General features: G+C 35.5%; 2 protein-coding genes across 2 annotated transcripts in view; both read right to left on the bottom strand.

Moving 5' to 3' along the window:
• Positions 1–1,234: 1,234 nt before the first annotated feature.
• LOC140162137 (uncharacterized) lies at positions 1,235–4,892 on the bottom strand. Its single transcript, XM_072185412.1, has 4 exons — positions 4,315–4,892; positions 2,943–3,388; positions 2,356–2,523; positions 1,235–1,629 (listed from the first exon to the last, which is right to left on the bottom strand). Exons 1-4 carry the CDS (start codon positions 4,769–4,771, stop codon positions 1,411–1,413), a joined length of 1,290 nt encoding a protein of 429 aa, XP_072041513.1. The 5' UTR covers positions 4,772–4,892; the 3' UTR covers positions 1,235–1,410.
• A 482-nt stretch (positions 4,893–5,374) lies between these two features.
• LOC140161693 (uncharacterized) overlaps positions 5,375–24,020 on the bottom strand; it is a 33,136-nt gene continuing 14,490 nt past the window's right edge. Inside the window, exons 6-16 of the mRNA XM_072184993.1 lie at positions 23,345–23,446; positions 20,387–20,488; positions 16,769–16,870; positions 14,601–14,702; positions 13,843–13,920; positions 13,499–13,618; positions 12,411–12,638; positions 9,440–9,551; positions 8,643–8,803; positions 5,996–6,175; positions 5,375–5,605 (exon numbers count right to left, since the gene is read on the bottom strand). Of these exons, the coding sequence (XP_072041094.1) occupies positions 5,375–5,605; positions 5,996–6,175; positions 8,643–8,803; positions 9,440–9,551; positions 12,411–12,638; positions 13,499–13,618; positions 13,843–13,920; positions 14,601–14,702; positions 16,769–16,870; positions 20,387–20,488; positions 23,345–23,446 (1,518 nt within the window). The remainder of the gene's footprint in view (positions 5,606–5,995; positions 6,176–8,642; positions 8,804–9,439; positions 9,552–12,410; positions 12,639–13,498; positions 13,619–13,842; positions 13,921–14,600; positions 14,703–16,768; positions 16,871–20,386; positions 20,489–23,344; positions 23,447–24,020) is intronic.

The raw sequence follows: 24,020 nt of genomic DNA, 5'->3' as shown, positions 1-24,020 counted from the left end.
TTGAAGTTGTTAAGCTGACCTGACAGCTTATTACGAAAAGTACCTTTTGTTCTCGTACAACCCAAGGGTGTGACTGAGTCTTCGCCCACACACCAAAGCACACTTTACCGTCGATGTACAATTATTTACCACCCACCTTTATTTAGGCGCCTCATTTAAATAAATTCAATAGAGTTGCTGATCGATTATCTATAACAACGTACCATGGCTGCTATTAATAGGTATATAGGTCGATATGTGCTGTGTCACTTTCTATATTTAACTACTTATCATGGTTATAGGCCTGTTCAATAAATTCAAATCGATTTCTTAATATCACGAATGTCCATTTTAAAAGCCCGGGCCAATTGAGGTAGTGAAGGAGGGGGGGGGGTCCATACAATCATCCCCCCAAAGTTGACGCCTGTATATGGGTTTCTAACCAAAATTAATCCCATATTTAGTCATTTTAAAATAAAAAGTGCCAATTTTTGCGCTTCGCGCAAATTAATTCCGGTTTTGTACTATATTTAACCAGTTTAGCTTCAATATGGCAATTTTTTCACGCATTTGTACCATAAACCTATTTTGTCAGCAAAAGGTGCTGGATTCACTGGACTTCAAGAAAATTTTCACCAACCCATATGTCAAAAAGAAATCTATGCCACTGTTAATGATGTATATTTTTGGTTTCTTTTTTAGGACATGCAGGGGGGTATCAACAAAAATTAGACAATAAAAAGGGGGGATAAAAAAAATCCACCCATTTTTAAGGGGATCAAAAAATTCTTGACGTCCGCGTTTCCAACTTTTCCAACAACCCCCCCCCCCCCCACCAAAGTTTTTTGAACACTCCCATAGTATTCACATTTTAAAAATGATTCGATTCCCCCGACACTTGTCTCCGAGTGACATCAAATGTAAGAGAAGAAAGTGAAAAAAATATAACAAAAATAATTTCCCCATCTGATGTGGTACTCCTCATAAGACCAGGGTCAATAGTCACATTTTGTGTCATTTTCATATCTCGAAATGCTAAGAAGGTATGACCTCCCCCCCCCCGAGTGGTGTCAATGAAAGAGAAAAAAAATTAAAAAATATAATTGAAATTTTCCCAACCAGGGATGACACTCATCAAAAGACCCGGCTTAATATTCCTATTTCGGGTCCTTTTCTCAAAATGCGAAGAAGGTATGCCAATGGAGTGCTGTCAAATGAAAGATAAAAATAATATAATAAAACGATTTCCCCACCAGGGTGACATCCCTAAGAAGACCTGCGCCAACATTAATTTTTGCGCCTTTTCCACATTAAATATCTCGAAAACAGACCAAAAGTGTGACCTCCGGGTGGTGTCACAAAAAGGAGAAAAAGTCCGAAACGTACGCCAGTGGTATACCACAATATACTGTAGTGCGGTAACCGCTCTAGTTACTGTGAGTTAGCTAACAAAGTCTTAATGTCCGTTACGTCTTGCTTGATGTCCGTTACGTCTTGCTTCAGATCTTTGAAGTGATCATCTTCCCAAACAGCTTCTGCGATTCCTTTCTTGTTCTCTTCCAGCCATTCATCTAATGCTTGTTTCAAACTGCCTGATAGATCCATCAGCGCCCTGTCCTTCATTTCTTTTGTTACTGCCGATAGCCGAATCTGTAACAAAATGAGACATGGACAGACTTACTTATTGCGGAAAACAAAATCTTTTTTTGGCGAGCACGAATACGACTATTACTGTTGTAATCCATACACCACCTATGGAAGACATAACCTTCGGGGGGAGGGGTATAGATTTCAAATGGAGCACACGTTCACTCCAGGTTACCCCGTTTGAAATTCACACTCCATATCTGGATTATTAAGCCAAGGTCATGTCTTCCATAGGGGGTGTATAGATTTCAACTGGATTAGCACATATTCTCTGCTCCCAGGTAAGATACCGCCTTTTACTGACTGAGTCAAAATTAAAAAACGATGACACGTTGACATTTTGTCGCCCAAGTTTATAAAACAGAGTATCTGTTTTTCTTAACTTGTTCAAAGATACATTTGCTGAATTTATCTGGTCAAGGTCTGGATTCCTTTAACAAGGCCCGTTCTCAATCCATCCCAAAATAAGAGAACTAAACAGCATCCACTATTTGGATTATGTTCAAAACAGACCCACAAATCCATTTTAGGGATGAAACTCCCGTTTTAATGTAAACTACATTTTTCCGCAAATAGGTCCACTGTTTGGAAATCCAGTCAACTGAAGTGATTAGTAAGAAATCTTTTATTATCCCTAGTAAATTGGCCAGCAAATATTTACTGTATGTTATAGCATTGAATATCACGAACAATGACTTTAACAGCTTGAATACAGATTAACTATCGGACCTGGGTAAGTTGCGATCTAATATCATCTGCCCGTAAATCTGGTTGGTGAGTCTCCAGCGAAGTGACAAGATCATCAATGGTATCGAAATACAGATCTAGTTGCTTGTCTGATATGGACATGTTATCCTCTACCCTCTTGTGAGAAAGACTGTTTCTGATGTCCAGAACCTTTGAATTACAAAAATGAATAATTGAATACGAGTTTGATAAGAATATAACACATGTCAATTTCTCGTGTCATATATAGTGTTTCTAGAAAATAAACACCTTTCTTTCAACATATTTACAGTTTTTATGCTTTGTTTTTAGGAAGTAAACAGGTGATACCTGGTAATTTGTGAGCTGAGAAACAGTTCTAATCGTTTTACCAATCGATTGCAAGATAGGTATGAAGTCTAGACCCTCGTTTTGATGTGTAGCTTTAGCAACTTTCAGTTTCAATCTTTTAATAATTACGCTTAAACAAATAAAGTTTAAAAAGGCGATCAGAACAAAAAATGAACTTAACTTTAATCATTCAAGGTACCAACACAGATGAACATTCATGAGCGTTCACGCTGCAAGTTTTTATAGAGTCCTATCATTACCTTTTCAATTTTGTTGTAACAATCTTGATCACCATTGTGATAATCACTGAAGCCCATCATAAGCTTCAATATACCACCAACGTCAAAATCTCCAAACGTGGTACAAGGCTGACCATGCGGTATTATGAACACAAAACCCTTGGATACTTCAACAGGATCCTTGTGAAACAACGATGCATTCACATTTCTCCACTGGATTCCTTTACCATGGGGATAACACGTGGACTCCACTGCATTTCCCCAACCAATGCAAGGCTGACACGCCCCCGATTTGGTTGTTGGTTTCCGGTGCGGTAGACATTGGGCTAATGCACGACAGGGCTGCATTTGCTGCAGCTGAATCTGATGCCAGTTTTCCACACACGCTTGTACGGTAGGAAGACTCACATAACACAGAACTTGAACTGCTTCACACACTTTTGCGTAATTTCCAATGTCTGGTACATCTGAAAACAAACGAGTAGATAATAATAATTGACACGTGTTATAAATGTAATATCACTAGGTGTAATGTAACTCCTTGCGCTGCTTTCTCCAAAACTGGTGCTATTTCCACCTTTCACACAGTATCTCCAGGAAGCAGGACTGCGATGCAGTTGTCCCCACTTATATTGACAGTTGTGTTGGATCAAAAAACCAGACTTCAGCAAGTCGACAGAAGAATATATATTCCTTTCTTGGAAGAAGTACGTTCTTTGACGTATTCTAAATCTTCTCCGACAACTCTGGCAGGTAGTAGTACATTGACTGCATACAATAACTCTGGTTTACAATTTCCTTTCTTTGAAGGAATTGGACTGTAAGCATATTAGCTAGCTAGCCCAGATCAACACCATAAACTATGAAGAATTATGTTTACATTCTCTTATATATCGAGCACTGGGAAATCCCATTATTTTAATAGCCAAATGTGATCCTGGGAATTCCCAAGTCTTAATTATAACATTGACCTTTCACATGACATCACTTCCTGAATCCATATGATGTCATCTTCACTTTACAATCTCAGGGGAATTCCCATATGATCCAAAATTAGAAATGATTCAATTTGTTTTTGATCAAGTTGATACAAGAAAGGGGAATCCCTAAATGTCTCATGAAATAGATTTTAATTGTAAACAAAGATAAATCATCAAATTAAATTACTCAGGGCACATCACAACATGCAGACTCGAAATCTATTTTGGATTATTGCTATAAACATAGTATAGGGCAAGTCACGTTTTTCTTTGCATATCCCATGGACAATGTTGTTCTGCAAAAGCAAGTAGCAGTCATTTATGACATTTCTAACGGGAAGCAATTTTTGGGACGCAATGTTGATAGAGTAGGTTTTAATATTAGCTATATTAAGAATTTCTTATTGCAATACCTGTTGCTTGGTTTTTTATGTTTGGATTTACATCACGAACTGATTCTTGAACAAAAGTGCTTGGATTGACGAGATCATCATGTGTCTTAATTGCGTCTTTCATTGCGTCTTCTTGGTAGAATCTGACATCATCTACTAAGTTACTGCTATTCTTCAGGTCATCTGGGCTCAGGTAGGAGACAGTCACGTCGGTTCCTTTTGATCGCTCTGTTATTTGGTCAAATACTAAAGTTTCCATCTCCTGTAGTTGATCTATTCCTTTCTTGAGCTCTGATGCACCTTCCTTAACACGGACTGCTATGTGGATTGCACGTTTGTCTTGTGTTTGTTGAACCATTCCTTCAACTGCACCGAAAACTTTCACACCAGATCGTGATAACTTTGGTTTGACATGTTTTCTTCTGTAGCGGTTCATTGCACTCACTTGCAGGCATGGGAATGTGTCTATAGAGAACATATCGCTCTCATCTCGACATTCAATCCTGCGCCCAAAGTATCTCTGAATACTGGAATTGTCAGCCCACGCAATCTCCTGTGTACTTTCAGGCAACTTGGCTGGTATGATGAATGTATCATCATCATTTATAAAAAAAAAAAAAAAAGGGCATATGACTGCGATTAAATTCAGAAGATGGAATAATTGTATTTATTAAATTTTATTTTATTTCTATGTTACTCATCAGTTGGAGATAAACTGGTTGTTTTATTTCTTTTATGATATGGCAAATCCCAGGTTATTAACTGTGTTGTATGAGTACAGTGCAATTTATAAAATACATGTTCATCAAATTTGCTTATCATATCGCTAGAAAAACATGCCGCCCAAATCTCAAAGTAAATGTACTTCAGATTAGATAAGTTTTAATTGTTGTATCAATATAATTTACATTTGTCGTCCCTCATCACAACCTCATAATAGAAATAATATTCCAATTATCGCGATTACATGGGATTTTGATTTGGAAGACTCTAAAATAATGATAATTCCCCGGGGGATAATTCTATAATTCCAAGAACTAAAAAGTACTGACACAATAATTGAGTTTATCTAGTATTAAGATCACCTGTATGCTAGCTCAAAATATTCCAAAAGATCTACCAGAAGGTTATGATCTTTAAGTTTGAAGTAGTGTTTCAAGTCGTCAACAGTGTACTCTTGCTTCAACGGTAAACCGGAGTAGTCTGCACGGAAATTCGGCGGAGCAAATATCGGGGCAAAGATGGTTGTTGTCAGCCAGTTCGGATGCACAATGATAATGGCGTCGCGACCCGCCAGTCGTGTATGGTGTATCTTAAGCAAATAAATGAGCTTATATTCTGCAAATTGTTTCACTGTAGCTTTGATTGAGATACAATCATTCCAATTAGTCACGTGTTGTGCACTAGTTCTACGTTTTAAGCGAACATAGATACGATTTTATTTGGAAGGTGTACTGCAAAGAGTGTGGTTAGAATATCTCAGCTACCACACAAGGCATGTTGATTCCTTTAGGCCGCGCTTATAATAAACAATATTCATAACCGCTCCCCTACTTTACCCCTGGGTGAGAGAGGCAAAACACAACACAATAGCACCGCCCGTACCGCTGAGCCACCGTGTCCCCACTGACGGTAATAGTATGAAGCAAAATACTGTATAATAAATTTTAATTGTTTTTTTTTCATATCGTTGAGATCATACCTGTCCCATGTCATGCAGATAACCAAGTGCCAAATTCAAAGTCTCATCTTTCACAAGTCTATCTATTCCTTGTCTAACATGATCAACAAACTCTTTGAAGTACATCAGCGGAAGCTCCGAGTTACACCATGAGGATATTCGCTTCATGATTTCGTCACAGAGCTTTGGAGTAAGCTCACCCTGATATTTAAAGAAGATGTTAGAATATATTTATGTAACATCTTGTGTTAAAGCCCATGAATGGCAACATATCAAATATTTGGGAAAACCCATGAAAAACATTGAAGAAATGGCGTGTCCTATCATTCTGGGATCAAGAGGTTCGTTACGATTTGCTTGCAGTCGATGAACACATTCACTAATCGTGTCGAATTATTGGGTTCTTGAGTTACAGGGTCCAGTCTTTATGGGACAGAAGACTTTTCAAAATATCCAGGCGACTTTTTAAAATACCGAGTCCAGTCATGTCATACAGTCGGGTCATCATAATGTGGATTCGATTCGATATGTGGTTAAAACTTATTCGAATGCATTTCACTTTAATATCATAAGGATTCAGAAAAGGTATGCTTTCACCCATCTCCGACATACAGTTCGTTCTCGAGTTGACAAGGCAAAATGTCAAAGACCAAATGTTGGGCTGTTCGAACTGTTCTCAAATTATTCCTCGGCAAAATGAAATCAAAATTAGAATAGTTGCATTGTTTTGGACGTTTTGTTTAGAGTAACATCATAAAATAGGTATGTTTTTGCCCTGTTACATAGTTAGCAAAGCATATCCATGATTTCCAATGTGGTCAGCGTTGGTGATGGACTAGTGCTGTGGTCCAGAGTAAGGTCTGAGCAACTTCCACCTTCCCATAGTTCATTTTTCACCTTAACTAGTTCTTCTTCCTTCTTAGCATCCAGATGCCTAAGGCAATTGTGTGTCCTCAGTTTTGGTCATCAGTTTAGTAGGGTAGAGGCGCCACTAGATGTAACAATGGTATCACCCACAGCAACCACTGTGATGAATTTAGACAAGTATTTCCATACTGGATCGGTCTGGGCTCAGGATAAAAATGACCGCGTCCCCCATTTCCCAGAATGGGGTGGAAAGTGTGTTACTTCTGTGATTCTCCCATTGTCCATTTCACGAAGAATGTCATTATGAACTCTTTTTAAAGCAGTTTCAATGCTATGGTTCGGTCTATACAAAGACTGAAAGGGTTCTTGCAAGTTGTATTAAGTAATACACCATAGGCGAGCATCAACAACAAGGTCAATAAGTTTCCTAAGGAAACCCGGGTCTATAGTTCTTCAAATCCTGTTTGTCAAGACCTGATTTCTTCAGAAGAGAGCGGATGTAAGCAAGCTTGAGCTCACTTGGAAAAGTACCTGAGACAAGAGACTTGTTAAAGATACATGTTAAGAACGGAATAATATCATTAGCACACTCTTTAATTAGCCACGTCGGTAGAGGGTCCAATTCACATGTACTAGATGGTGACTTCATGAGAATTTTTCCCACTTATTCCTCTTTGGGATAAATAGGATAGATGTCGTGCTCGTATAAATGGGTGACTGAAATGCATAAATAGGACCAGATGTTTATTTAACGTGGCAGGTTTGGACTGGACGTAACAAACGACAGGGGATCAACCTGTATGAGTTTGTAAAGTCCTGCGATATTGTTCTGACTAATACCTCACATCCACAGAAAGAACTAAGCGCAGCTACATGGCACTCACCAGATGGAAAAGTTCACAACATGATTACGTAGATCATGATCAGTAACTGTTTCCAATTAAGTGTGATTCTCGCCCAAAGAAATACTTTCCTGACGCAGACATTGCAAGCGACCATGACTTAGTGAGGCTATCAAATAAGATCGTTTGCTAAAATCGTTTGAATAACATTAAATGTCGGGTTATTTAAACGAAATTAAAACGTTTTTAGAACTATTTGTACAAAAACACAGTACAACAACATTATTAAATTTCAAAATGTTTTTGTCAAACATGTCTTGCTTATTTTGTCAATACGTAAATAACATTATATAAGAATAATTATACCTTATCTATCAAAAATACTTTTGAATGTCATGAAAACGTTTTTGGGATGAATCGACCGCCGGTTCCGTCTGGTTGGAACCGGTTTCTATTGTTCTAAACGGTTCAACCGCCTGTAACCGCCAGTCGAGTTTTGATTTCATTCCTCATGCCCTTAGACGTTTTCTGGCAACGTTTTCTTACCATAGGCGAATAATGTCGAAAACATTTATTGTTTGCTGGGTAAGAAAGAAGAAACAAGCATGGATGACAGATGATATGTTACGATTATTTGACAGGCGCAGGGAGATGAAGAACAGGCGTTTCATAAATGAAATCGACCATAGCACCTACAGCAGAATCATCAGAATTGTAAAGAAACCAACAAAAGACGAAAAAGAACAGTGGGTCCATGATCGGTGTGGTGCAATCAACACCAACACTACACCAGCTTCCCACTCTATCAGAGAACTCACAAAGAAGAAATCTGGTACAACAACAGCAACAGTAAAATTAGGACAAGGATCTTCAAAATCTTTTGATTGAGAAGAAGCAAATATCCATCAGATGGCAGGAATATACTCTACAACTATAACCTGTGAAATTGATCTACTTACTCGAAATGGCTCAGCAAGTTCATTGAGGGTGTCTCTCAAGTTTCCCAGTGATTTTGATCTTGTTTGACGACTGTCTAGCAGGATTACATGTTCATTGAGATAAACGTGTTCTTGAAATATGAGTTGAAGGTACTCAACGTGCCTTGTAGATAAAGCCGAAGCTAAGAGAAAACGAAAAGTAGAAAAATGATTAAAGGATGAAGACACAACGGATATATCTTAAATACACAATACTAATAATATGGTCTTGATTTGATTTCAAAATAGCCGCATAAAAGTCCGTATTGTGTTGATGGAATATGATTTTATTTGATGTGACTTCTATGTTGAAAAACTTACTAAAATATACACATACATGACCTTAAAAACGTACGCAGTGAAACATATAATACGACGTAAAATACATTTTAATGAGATACGCTAAAGGGCTATTTCAAACGGAACATTGATGCAATAAAAATACTATGTGTACAAAATATCAACAGGCAAAATGCAAGGGAACAAGATACAAAAAATGCGTGATTTGTTTTGTTCTATCGAGCAAATGAATGAAGTCTACGACTGGTGGTTTGTGTGTAATGAAAATGAACCGCTAGCGAGTTGGCGTTGTCAATATTTCATTTTTACATTACTTCGCCTACAATATGAAATACACATATTTCAAGCTGGGGAGTCGCCTCCTTACCGCAGTAGGTATAGTAATGTCAATGTCGTGCACTATTTATTTTAGAGGTTGAACGATGGCTGAAAAACAGCAAAATAAATAAAAGGTAGAAAAGCATAATTTAACAAAATACCCATTTCAACATCTTTTGACTGGTCTACGTGTGTGCCAATTAATTGGATCACTGGTTTCGTCACTTCTGTTGGATCGTGGCAAGCTTTGATGAAGCACAACCAATACTTCAGCTGGAATTAAGATTAATTGTGTCAGCTTGGTATAATTCGTGAGTTTGCTAGGCTCCCGTTAAATTGGGGTTTTGATGCAACAGGGAGGGCAAAGCTGCACTGCTACGAAAGTAGTTTACATCATGGGGTACACAAAATACGCATGATATAATTCAGAGATCTGATATCACCTGTTTACAAACTCAATGACTGTTTGTTTCTGACTTTTCGTGATTATTGAAATTTCTTAACGCAGCGAAAAAACACATTTAAACATATATACCAAGCACAGCAAAAAAAAATTCTCAAAAGTTAGGTTTGAGAAATAGGAGACTTTCGTTCCTGAAGGCATCAACAATACCTAGAAAATGTTTGTCTTGTTAAAATCTTGTGCAAGTCGCTTTCAGAGAGAAAAGGTAATCGAACATTGTGCAGGGTCACATTTTGGTACACCATGAACCCAGCAAACACAAAAACGTTTTAAAAACGTTTTAAATAAGTTATATTTTGGCTTTTGGTTTAGGTAAAAACGTTTTAATAACATTAAAATGTCGGGTGATTATAAAGGTCATGATAACGTTTTAAAACATTTTGTATGAAAACACACTACAACAATATTTTTTAAATGTTTTCAAAAAATGTTATTGTAAACTACTTTTGCAAACATTTTGCCAAATATTGTGTCAATACTTAAATAACGTTATGTTAAAATATTTAAACCCAGGAAACACACAAATGTTCTTAAAATGTTTTGTTCAAAACCTTTTAATAACATTTAAATGTCGGGTTATATAAAGGTCATGAAAACGTTTTTAAAACGTTATTGAAAATATTTTGGGCAAACATTTTTCGCAAAATATTTTTCAACCCCAAAATAACATTCTGTTTAGAATGTTTTGTATCAAGTTTTCAAGAATGTTTTTGTAATGTTATTAAAACGTTTTTATACCCTTTATATAACCCCACATTTAAACGTTTTCTGTAAAACATTTTTGTTTGCTGAGCAGTAGATTATCAAAAATGTTTTTTAAGGTTATGAAAACGTTTTATACTCTTAATATACCCTTTAAACGTTTTCTGACAACCTTTTATAACCTTTTGCGAATGATGTCGAAAACGTTTTGTGTTTGCTGGGAAGATAAAAACATTAACATTCTCCCGATTTCGTGTAACGAGTCAGATATGGAATAGTTTGTGCTATCCATGATGTATCGCTCCCTTGGGAACGCAGTAAAATAGGTAAATTCCCATTGAAAACTATTGATATCGACATTTTCATTGTGTTACCTAGGTAACAACACATCTTAGATAGTGCAAACTGTTTTTTTTTTTATTTGAAAAAACTTGATTTTACCGTTGAGCGATTTGGTAATAACTCAAAAACGCTACATCATGGATAGGTGAAACTATACATTTCCTAAAATTTTATGAATAGAGAAATGCATTTTTTGAAATTTGACCCCGTCACTAATTTTGATGATTTTTTTTTCGGCCAAAGCTACCCCGATTCAATTGCTATCAAACTTGTTGTCTACCGTGTAGTTATGGCATTAGCGCAGCTCCCCCGGCTTACCCACTATCGTTTTTGTGATTATTTATACAAACGGAATAATGGAATTGATTCATTTATATTCAAATTCCAGAAACACTTTGTAAAAATTATTAATATTATTATACTTGATTTGCATTTATATGTATCGGTGTATAAGTACCATTGTCTTTATCTTTGTTAGCGTTTTAAAGTGGACATTTTTTGCTATGTATTTTTTTTAAATACTTATTATTGCAATTTATGATTTGGTTTGTATGCGCATTGAGACATCTTGTATGATGCGCTGTGTAAGTTTATTTTACTCGACTCCACATAATGGAATATTTTTTCCGCAAAATTCCAAGACGGTGTGGAAGGGGACTGCATAAACCGCACGGGATAAATATTGATTAGGTGTGTAGGAAGATGGTGTAAAATAATTGTTTGACAGAAAATGTGCTTTCCATGAGTTTATATTATGGCGCTCATAATATAGTAAATGTGCCTAAAATGGTGAATTTAAAGAGACTGAATTTGAGTTTTGTTGGGGTAAAATGTCTGAGTTTCAGCAATATTAAAAGACAGTGATATTATCGAGATTTGAGGTGATATTTACTAAACCTAAATACCAATACATGTTTGTTAGAACTAAAATGCACTACCCGTTTTTGATAGTGGGATGAGCTTTAAAAATATGGCCCTTAAAAGTGGTACGCACACAGAAAGTTTGAATGGCCCCTTGGGGCCAAATGTTATAAACTTAATGTACACAAAGAAATAGCGTGAGTTCACTGGACAACCAGGAATCCGCGCAGTTGTTTTTGTACGGTAAGTTTATAACATGTGACCCCAAAGGGGCCTTCAAACTTTCTGAGTACGTATCACTTTTAAGAGCCATATTTTTAAGCTCCTCCCATTTTCCAAAAATTTATATATTTGAAAGTGTATTTCAGCGGTGACGAATGCCAATTGCTGCCGGAGTTTATTAAATATCATCTCAAACCCCAATAAATTTGACTATAACAGAACAATGTTGCATAAAGTCAGAGCTCACATCCAGCCTCCCTAAATCCGCCATTCACTACATTATGAGCACCATAATGTAAACTTATAGAAAGCACATTTTCAATTATTTTACTACATCTCCCGACCCACCCCAATTAATATTTAGCCCGTGCGGTTTATGCAGACCCATTCCAGACCAATTGTACAATTTTGTGAAAAATATTCCATACTTAATGTTAAGTCTGTATTATAATTATATTAATTACGTGTTGATACAATTACTATACAAAGTGCTCTTACCACTTCGTCAAAACCAAAGATACTATTATTAATAAAAATCATACCTGTTCTGTCTGTTCATCTTCTGGATCGCAACAGCTATAGACAACGAAAAATACCCCTCGTCCTGTTCCCAGCAGCATAGCATGGGTGATATGGAACTCAACTTGACCAGCCGTGTCCCATATCATGAAAGATCCGGCTCCTCCAATTGTCTTTTCTTTCACCTTTATTCCGGGAGTAGGGATTCGATTGTCATGGTGACGGATAGTGAATAGCGACCTAAATAAACCCTATGTATGAAGTAAAGTTATAAGGTAATAAATAAATAAATAAATAAATAAATAATAATAAAAAAACCGACAAAAACTAATTTTTGTCCCTTTATGACTTAAATTTCAAGTAAAAAATTTAGATTCCCTCTCAAGACCCCACAGAAATTCGGAATCCTCCTTCAAACTCCCACTATGGTGTAAATATTGAACGGTCCCTTACTCCCTTAGTATGATGGGAACCCAGCAAACACAAAAACGTTTTTAAAACGTTTTAAATAAGTTATATTTTGGCTTTTGGTTTAGGTAAAAACGTTTTAATAACATTAAAATGTCGGGTTATATAAAGCTCATGATAACGTTTTAAAACGTTTTGTATGAAAACACACTACAAAAATATTTTTAAATGTTTTCAGAAAATGTTATTGTAAACTATTTTTGCAAACATTTTTGCCAAATATTGTGTCAATACTTAAATAACATTATGTTAAAATATTTGAAACCAGCAAAAATATTTTTTCAACCCCAAAATAACATTCTGTTTAGAATGTTTTGTATCAAGTTTTCAAGAATGTTTTTGGAATGTTATTAAAACGTTTTTATACCCTTTATATAACCCGACATTTAAACGTTTTCTGTAAAACATTTTTATTTGTTGAGCAGTAGATTATCAAAATAATGTTTTTAAGGTACTTATCACGTTTTATACTCTTAATATGCCCTTTATATAACCCGACATTTAAACGTTTTCTGACAACCTTTTATAACCTTTTGCGAATGATGTCGAAAACGTTTTGTGTTTGCTGGGAAGAATTAGTCGAATCCCACATTGTATTATCATGGTTATTTTCTCGAAATGAAATTACCCAAATCTTATTTACCGTTGTTAGAGATGTCTTCAAAGTAGACTTCCCCTTTGCCGGATGCCCCACAAAGAACAGCTTGATGGTTTCTACAGGTGTACTGCCAGATTTCTTTAATAGCGCAGATATCTGAGAAGCCTTTTAATATTTGGAAGAAAATAAACAAATTAAACATGCTTGTCCAACTACGTTATTTCAAAGGTGTTTATCAAACTTTACCCTTATAGAAACTATTAAATTTTTTTTAGCAAAAACACTATATAAGTGTATAGTTTTGTTGTTTTGATCCCGTGGTTTTGATTTTTAATGTAGTCTAATGTTACACAGTTAACACAGTAAACGACGTTAAACCTACAGCATACCTTAATACTCTTTACAAAATCCCGCCGTTCAGGTATGTCTCTGTTTGTAGGCCAATAGTCAAGAGGAACCTTACCAGCCTGTACGAGACATGAGTTAACATCTGTATTACACCGTTCCTTTACTCCGTTGTTAAATTCAATAGTCAAATAGATAAATTAAAAAAAAATAAGCAAAGGTACTGGTTCACGCCTGCATTCACGTATTTAAGCATGATCTAAATGTGAGTTGGTTTCATAAAAATTACTTATACTCATGCTAATCTGTGCACCTTGATAACAATGTTAAAATATACCAGGGTCGACTCAGATTTTGTTTGAAAAGAAAGAGCACTCACAACATGCCAATATATTTTCCTTTTCTTTTTTGTAGAAAGGGGTGCGGGCCCTGTATCCTAACCCCTGGACCCGTCCCTACTAGTTTGCTGACCGTTGGTCTCTACCTTTAATAACTTTTTTAAATGTTGACGGAATATATCTTGCAGGATAATTATTTTTCCATAAAATTTTGACACAATTCTCTCGTACTGTTTTAATGACTTTCAATATAAACATATAATAAACTCAAAATGTATGTTTTGAGCAAAAAAAACAAATCAACAAACATGTTTATTATTGATGAGATTCATGTTTGTGTTTGCCTCGCTCTTTAGAAAACACATATCAATGGTTTGTGAATATCAATCTTATACAGGTTAGTATTATTAAATATAAGACCTCAACGCATTCATTTCATATTGTGTCAATGCCTCATAACTTACATTATCGACTTGACTAGGATCTGCATTGGATTCTTCAACAAGCATCTTGCATATATCAATCCGTTGGTTTTCAACAGCTTTATGAAGTGGTGTGCGTCCGCCCTTTATACAATCGAAAGCATATCAGATCCAATATGAACATTGCAAAGTAGTTTTGAATTATTTTATGTCATTAGCTTTAGTGTATTTTTAATGATTTTATTCATAACCAGGCCTCAAAATAAGAAGAAAAATCCAAGGGTCCTCTGGACCCTTGCTTTTGAAATTTCAAGGGTCCTCACCAATTATCAAGGGTCCGATGCCGGACATATGCCTATGAAATGTCAAGAGAGAGAATTAGCTACGGCGATCACAGTATGTCTATAGGTATCCCAGGCAAACCTTAGTTAACACATTTACTAGTCAGCAAAATTCGCCGAGACCGGGGCCCAGACACAATGCATATTTACATAGAAATTTGAATTTTTTTCGAGAATAGGTCGGTGAAGGAAACCTACATAAATATGTTTTCTATACTTCACTTGACCCAAATATATGATTTTTTATAGTGATAATCAAGTCGCACATGGAATTTTAGAGGGATTTTGATAGAAGTTCCATTAAAAAAGTTGCTATCGCTATGAGACTAAGATCTAGAAACACCCCTAAATGCCGTTTTGGGGAATTTTGCTAGCAGAATCTTTTTGATGAAAGTCAATCTTTGACAAGATGTAACTTTGTTACGGAAAGTGCTATGACAAAAATGTTTTCAGTTTTGGCTTTCTTTACTCAAGGGCTTTAATTTGATATTTTGAATATTTGAATTCACCTAGCGTACCTAATGTCTAGATTGTAGAAAATTGAAAACCAGGGTTTCAAACTTGATGGGAAACTAAAATCAAAGTGTACTCAGGGAGCTGGACCTATTATATGAATCAGATTTTCCAGTGGAACAACAAAACTAAGATTTTCTGCTCTTTGCTTGGTTCAATTTTTGCGGGTCACGCGGACTCGTAGCGTAGGAAATTTGCGGGTCCGAGCCAACTTCCACGGGTATTTGACGCAAGGACGCGCCTTATTTCGAGCGCTGTTCATAACAGAAATCCATTATCATCTAACCACATGGAGTCATGCACATTTTCACAGCCAAGCTTCCCGTGCCCATATGACTGTACATCACATGGGATACCCGCGCTTGCAGATAATTTGTGAATTGAGGTTTTTGGATGTTTGATACCGTTAGCGTTAAGTAAATTTCCTGGGTTTTATTGCAATTTGTCATATTGGAATAGTATGCCATTAAGCACGATCTAGCACATAGGTGAAGTTGTTTATTGAATTCGGTGAAATTTCCTGCAATTTTTATTCAATATTTATCTAGCACATTATTTAGCATTAGGCGCATAACAAGTATTTGGTTGCATTTAAATATTTATCATTTTGCGAAAATATCAAAGTAACCGATCAGTATTATTATGTAATGTTATTAAAAATAGTGAAATATTAGTACAGTAAAAAGACCGGTATCTCTATAGTACAGGGCGCTATGGGGTGATTTTTGAGTTAGCATCTAGTTTTCATACAATGGTGGAACCAATGTTTTTTTTCGGCATCCTTACACCTCAAAGGATAAAACTAGAATTGATTCCATTTTGTATACTTCCCACGAGGGGTTGAAGGTTATAATGGGGCCAACAGTTGATATCTGTTCTATCATGCTGTAATATACCTCAAACTGTTCCTCTCATTGTTGGAAATAAAAAAAAGTCAATTGTTAATTTGCCCTAGGGTGCTTAGTTCAGGAGTTATAGAGTAAATAAGGTCCAATGTCAAATATTTCATGCATAGAAGCCACATTTTCTAAATGCACCATTTCAATCGAAATGTGCCTTAAATTAACTCTTTTTTTATTCCGTCTATTGAGAGGAATAATTTGAGATACATAACAACACGATATAACTATTTTTAAATTTCCTACACTGTGACCTTCGAACCCTCATGGGAACCAGAGGGGCATAGAACAAAAATGGAATCAATCAAATTTTCATCATTTCAGGTGTAAGGATGCTACAAAATATTGGTTCCACTAACGTAGGAATATAAAATCCCAAACCCATATAGCGCCCTGTACTACTAGTCGTTTTGTGTGGGTGAAATAATGTAAGTACAGGTAAGGAGAAGAATGCTACCGTTTGTGCCTTGTTGACGTCGGCTTTACCCTCTGTGACTAGAATCCTACAAACGTCAAGGTGACCATTCTCTGATGCCGCATACAGGGGTGTTTCTGCGTGCTTAAGCAAAACAGAACAAAATGGTTGACTCTAGAGATGAGACAGGATAGTTGCACATAATTAGGATCAAATAACTGGTTTTTTTTATGAAAATGTAACCATTTTGAGAAAATATCAAAGTAACGAATATACAAGGTGTCCCAGAATGATTTATACCAAGAGAGATGGAATTATTTATGTATGAACGACGTATATTGGTTATATTGTTTTGCATTTTAAGTTCTCCATATATCGTCGGCCGTATCACATACTGACGTATTCGACATTTTTAACATTTTTGAGAAAAATTAGTATATTAGTTTGTTATGTTCTACTCTATATATTCACCAAAAACCATGCCTCAAAGTGGCTTAATTAGTAAGATATTAATTTAATTATGTCGTATTTACAAAACCTTGAAATGTCTGCATCACATAACGACGTATTTGCCGATCACCTATACTGCGCAAGCCCAGTATATCGTATCTGCAATTTGACGAATTTGTCGTTTCACATACTGACGTATTTGCGTTTCGTATTTGGGGAACTCTGTCATTACACGGCAAAATTGCTGTTTTGTCCTTTTCACATACTGACGTATTTGCGCAACTGTTTCACATACTGACGTATTTGCGCGACGTATTTGTCATTTGAACGGCGAAATTGACATTAGTCCTTTTCACATAGTGACGTATTTTATTTAATATTGATTTTTGCAGAATAAGTTATGCTCTGATAGTGATAAGTGAATTATATTGAAAATATGGTATATTTGAATTACTGTTAACCTGGTTTTAATCGACAATAATATTTTAAACAAGATTATGCAGCAAATGAAATCGCTAGATTTTCAAGTTCGATTTTCTCGAAATGCGTATTTTACAAATACGTCAGTATGTGATACGGCCGACGATATTTAGGTTTCTCAAAATGTTTAGATTTTAAAAAGTGTACGTTTCTAGTAGAAGTTAGAGTGGATTGCGTAAAATTGGTGAATTCCATGTTTTGACAAAGCAACCTATTTTGAAAATCTGTAAAATTACTAACCGTTCAGCACAAAGTAATGTTAAGCATGTATAATCCTGTTCTTACTTCTACTAAATAGTCGATATCTATCGTTTATTCATGATGTTACGAAGCAATCATTGTATGGAATAAAGGATTTGCTACGCTTGAGTGACCCTAAACTATTCTTTCTTTGGCGGCAGTTTTGAGGACAATTATTGAGGTGTGTGAGTTTCATCATTTGAAATGCCGGCAGAGATGGATTTTTCATAAAAGTATAGAGAAGGTTCGTCCTTAGTGTCACATCATGGATGTATGTATGTCCACAGTATATGGGCAAACCCACAGCTACGTAACGAAGAAGATTAACATTTACTGCGGATGATCCTTGAGGAAGTTATATCCTCTGTAATAATGACATTTTTGGGTTAAAAAAAGTTGTACAAATCACATAAAAAGTATGTTTTTCAACCTAAATATCTGATGTCATATTAAAATGTTTCACTTAATCCCATATCAAGAATTATTTAGCATTGTAAGCTCTACATCTGTGCTAAATTTGGTGTATTTCCTATCAAAGTATGTAGGATTTCTCCAATATATTGTACAGTGCGGCTAGACGATGGTGATAAAGGATCCATGTGTTATGATGCAGTTTTCGTCCATTTTCAGTAATAGCAATGTCACGTCAAAACGAATCAAGCTATTTCCATGAAAGTCACAGAATAAGTAGGAGACATGTGTGGCATTGTATTGCACTAAAAATTAGATACACTGTTGACTATATATTTTTGATATTTTGTTCAAACACGGTATAAATCGTTCCGGGACACCCTGTACTTACTTTGCTTAACCCTAGAACTACTGAGCCATATTTTGTAACACGAACTACGAAGAGGGTTGTTGTTACGACCGCCCCCTTAATTTTCAATTGTAAACGTCATATACCATTATATTATATATCCAGTGATACCAACATAAGTACAAACATTCCCCACATAATGTTGCTATGACGTCATAATGTGAGGGCACCCATGCAAATTTGAGACATTCTGGCTATGTACAAAAGTATAGGCAAAATTGATTCTCAGCTAAAAATTCTACAAAAAATTCCATCTGAATATAAAAGGAAAAGACTATTTTCACCTAACTAACAAGTAAAACGTTGAAATAAATTCACAAGAGCGAAATGAAAATCATTGGGGCCTCACCCACCCCCCCCTATGGTCATCTTTGATGGCCGGTCCTACCCCCGGTAAGGTGCTGGGGTGACAATTTTATCATATGATTATCTTATGTCGTTTGGGCGTAAACGCGTGCGTTGTTTTTATGACGGATACAAGATATAAGGGGGACGTGATACAACCCCCTCCTTCGTAGTTCTAGGGTTAAGGGGACACTTAATACATAAATTGATGCAATAGGTGCCTTTAAGTCATTCAAAGGTTTTTCTCATATTTATTGTCTTTGAAATTTTTGATTTTATTTGAATGAAATCGGATATTCCGTTCTCATCTTATGATTTATAGACTTGGACAAGATAACGCAAAATTAAATTGAAACTATTTATAATAATTCCTATACATTAATGCATGCAGCCAATTTCTTTTGTATTTTATTGTTTCAGGAGGCAATTTTAATAAATTTGAATTAAACTGGTTATTTAACATTTTTTATTAAGTAAAAGTGTGTGTTTAGTTATCTTTTTTATATTGCAAACAGCCAAGCCATTTTTGCGATTCAATTTGCATTTCTAATAACTAATTTGTACATTCATTGTTTCTAAACGTCATTTTACCAATCTTTTATGAGTTAAGTGTCCCCTTAATGCACTGGGTGCGACGAAAACTACAATTATTTATCTCTGATATATTGTATTTTGTTTTAATTCAAGTGGGACAGATTCCACCTAGATGCCCATAATTATATCATTGTCAATGTAATACCATCTACTAAAAAACATAATCTATGATGTTGAAAACCATAGTAAAATTATTATAAATATCAATGAACCGGTGAATAAACAATTAATATAATGCAAGACTGCAGTTATATTTTCAATCTCTTTTCCTATAAATAAGAACTTCATTTTACCAAATATGTCAAAAACATATTAATGCAATTCATCATAATTATAGTCCAATTTATTGTGACTAGAACCCTACACACGCCTACTTAAACTAAATAATAATGCTTACGATAAACACAACACGTCATGTGCAAATTTCATGGGTCTTATTGCAATTTGTCATATTGGAATATTATGCCATTAAGCACGAACTTTTTTTATTGAATTCGGTCAAATTTCCTGCAATTGTCCAATATTTAGCTTTAGGACAATTAAAATTATTTAGTTGCATTTAAATATTTATCATTTTGAGAAAATATTAAAGTAACCGATCAGAAAAGCGATAATTGTAGTGTTATGCTATGCAAAAGAGTGAACTATTAGTACAATTACAAGTAAAAAGACCGGTATCCCTAGCCGCTTCGTGTGCGTGAAATAAGTATAGCAAAAGAGAAGAATGCTACCATTTGTGCCTTGTTGACATCGGCTTTACCCTCTGTGACTAGAATCCTACACACGTCAAGGTGACCAATTTTTGATGCCGCATACAGGGGTGTTTCTCCGTGCTGAAGCAAAACAGAACAAAATTGGTGACTCTAGAAATGACGCAGAATAATTGCACGTGACATGATTAGGATCAAATAACTTGTTTTATGAAAATGTAACAATTTTGAGAAAATATCACAGTAACGGACACAATCAATAAAATGCAAGAATGTAGTTATCTTTTGAATCTCTTTTCCTATAAATAAGAGCTTCCCATATCAAAATATAATAGGTATCGGGATAGTCTCTGATACTAATACCGGAATGCTACCTAGTGGGATATTAGTATCGGTATAGTATCCGGATATGTTTCACATGCAAATTTTTTGTCCACATATGGAGATATAGTATCGGGATAGTATCCGATAATGGTACTGGGAGACACTGATAAATAGTATCGGGATAGTGTCCGATACTATTTATTTCGCATGTAAATTGTTTGCCCAAATATGGGCATAGAGATATGTACAGAGATTTACATGGCATATGGACAAGGTCACTGGAAAATTTCAAATGATTATAGTTGTATGTATACATATATTAAATGTAAAATGTGTAACAATTGATTATTGTTCATACATGCAGCATTGATTAATAAAGTTATTAGCAGTGTGTATGAATGCCCAATTGCATGCTCATACATATGTACATTCAGATTAGTGCATACATTACAAGAGCACCATTTTATCTTGGGTGCAGAATTAAGCTTATAATAAAATTTCAGATAGAAGATAAAGTTCTGTTCAAAAAATGTCACCCAATACAATCATACCTGTATTGTGAAGTCCAGCAATAAAATACACTTTAAAATTCCTTGTACAGCAGTTTTTATTATCCTTTGAATCAGAGGAACCGATTCCTTGACTGTATGGCAATTTTGGCTCCAAACAGAAATGGCAGTTATTCTAATTAGTCATGTGACATGGATTGGCGCCAGCTGAAAGCGGGTACTATTCCGATACTATAGTATCAGAATACTAGTATCAGAATAGTACCCGCTAGCAGATCACTATACCGATACCAGTATCCAACTAGTATCCGCTAGCAGATACTTTCGGATAGCTCCAGGATACCTACCGGATGCTATTCCGTATAGTAGCCGGAACTATACCGATACCTTTTCTTTTTTTTTTTTTTTTATTTATACCAATTATGTGATGCGATCAAGCAAAATGAGTCTGATGTCGATCAAAATCTAAATTCAGTTTTCAATCTCATTATATGATTCATTCTCATGTTAGAGCATTTTATTGTGACTAGAATCCTACCCACGTCTACGTAAGCTAAATAATTATACTTATAATAAAAACAGCATGTCTCTAAAAAATAGAAAGGGCACTTATTCTGCGAGATTTAGGATTATGAATGTGCATACATTCTTTGATTTAAGACAGTTAACCCTAATGCCCCAGGCCTATTTTGTCAAGAGGGAAGGTAGAAAGAAAGAAAGAAAGAAAGAAAGAAAGAAAGAAAGAAAGAAAGAAAGAAAGAAAGAAAGAAAGAAAAATTATTTAGTTGCATTTAAATATTTATTATTTTGAAAAAATATCCAAGTAACCGATCAGAAAAGCGATAATCGTATTATGTTCTGTTATGCAAAATGGTAAAATATTAGAGTGAAATAAGTGAAAATGCGCGTGAAATAAGTACAGCAAAGGAGAAGAAATCTACCGTTTGTGCCTTGTTGACATCGGCTTTACCCTCGGTGACTAGAATCCTACACACGTCAACGTGACCATTCTTTGATGCCGCATACAGGGTGTTTCTCCGTGCTGAAGCAAAACAGAACAAAATAAGTGACTCTAGAGATAATAACGGAATAATAACTTGCACATGATTAGGATCAAATAACTTTTTTTTTAAATGAAAATCTAACGATTTTGAAAAAATATCAAAATAACGGATATACATACATTGCTTAGGGACACTTAACACATAAAATGGTGCAATAGGTGTACTTAAGTGATTTAGAGGTTTTCTCATTTTTAATTTCTTTGAAATTTCAGCTACAACTTTAATTGAAAGAAATCGGATATTGTGTGTTTATGATTCATAGACGTGGAAAAAGTGTTCAATTGTTAGTCGCTAACTTCAAACACTTTTCGCTAACTTCAAACACTTTTCGCAAACTTCAATTGTTTTCGCTAACTTCAAACACATTTCGCAAACTTCAATTGTTTTCGCAAACTTCAAACATGTTTCGCCAACTGTTGTTTTCGCTAACTTCAAACACTTTTTGCTAACATCAACTGTTTTCGCTAACTTCAAACACTTTTCGCAAACTTCAATTGTTCGCTAATTTCAAACACTTTTCGCGGGGGAGAGCACTGACATGGGGGCAGAAACTACATACTCTCCAATGAACCTGTACTTGACATGGTTGCATGTGGGGGCATCAGCCAAGAAATACCAAATTGGTAGACAATATGTTGATTTCAAACATCAATCCATTAGACGGATTCCGATTAAATATTCGTTTAGCATTGACCAATATACTTTATTTATTATTAGATGTACTTCGTCCAAGAAAATGTAAATTTGAAGTAACCCGTCGCTTTGAAGCTGAGACAGTTGCAAACAGTAAAGTACAGGGACTGTATTTGTGGTGTTAGAAATTTACTGACATAGGTGTCCTTGGTGAAGCAGCAGGTGGTTAACATTAGCTGATTGACGATACTTTGTACGTACATTTGGCGTGTTAGTTTGATGATAACTAAAACATCAAAAAACATAGATATTGCCCCAACATTTAATCCAAACTATCGCATTTGACTGTTTGCTCACATGTAATCGCAGTTTTGTATTTATTTAACCATTTTTAGTTTGGAAGTACATTAACAGTCAATATACAGATACTCAAAGTAGAAACATTATACCAGTTGTGCCTTGTTAACATCGGCTTTACCATCGCTGATTAGAATCCTGCACACGTCTACATGACCATTCATAGATGCCGCATACATGGGTGTATATCCAAACTGAAGTAAAATAAAAAATAAAAATAAAGTGAGCGATATTATACGTAGGTTTATATTTACGGCTGTATAAAAAATCGAACGTCCTTTCAGTGCTCTGTTTGGAAAAATTCTAAGGTCTTCCGCAGCTGCCGTGGACTGCCGTCGGGGACCATACCCGTATCAGGCGGCGGATGACATGATCGAGCCGGCAACTTGTGAAACCGCCCGGCCGCATGGCATTTTCCAATATAGTCAGTTAGTTTTGTGGGGTTCATTATCGAACCCCAGCGGTTTTAGCTTGTATTTATATTATTTATCAACATAGGCCTATTTGTTTGTGATATTTCAAGCGTTTTAAAATTTCAAAATAATCCCATTCAATTACACGGTTGACGATGAAAATTTACTGAATTTAGAGAATGCAATGCGGCCACCACCTGACCCGTATGTTTATTTGTGTCAAGTGTCCAATGACTTGACCTCTCTTCAATGCCGCATACAGGATGGTTTCTCTTTTCCTGGAATGCAGTTTACGCCATTGTCGATACTTCAAATCAATTTGTAAGCGCTTTTTTTTAAAAGTCATAGTTCATTG

The sequence above is a fragment of the Amphiura filiformis genome, chromosome 10 (genome assembly GCF_039555335.1).
Source record: "Amphiura filiformis chromosome 10, Afil_fr2py, whole genome shotgun sequence".
NCBI lineage: Eukaryota > Metazoa > Echinodermata > Ophiuroidea > Amphilepidida > Amphiuridae > Amphiura > Amphiura filiformis.
The sequence above is the reverse complement of the archived record's forward strand: the minus strand, read 5'-3'. Positions and strand labels throughout refer to the sequence as shown.

Bases quoted from the DNA above. Each gene is read 5' to 3' on its own strand.
- LOC140162137 (XM_072185412.1), bottom strand. From the start codon at position 4,771: ATGTTCTCTATAGACACATTCCCATGCCTGCAAGTGAGTGCAATGAAC. The intron at 3,389-4,314 runs GTATTGCAATAA...GTTTGTTTTCAG, and splicing joins CATAAAAAACCAAGCAACAG to ATGTACCAGACATTGGAAAT. The intron at 1,630-2,355 runs GTCCGATAGTTA...ATTTTGTTACAG, and splicing joins TTAGATCGCAACTTACCCAG to ATTCGGCTATCGGCAGTAAC.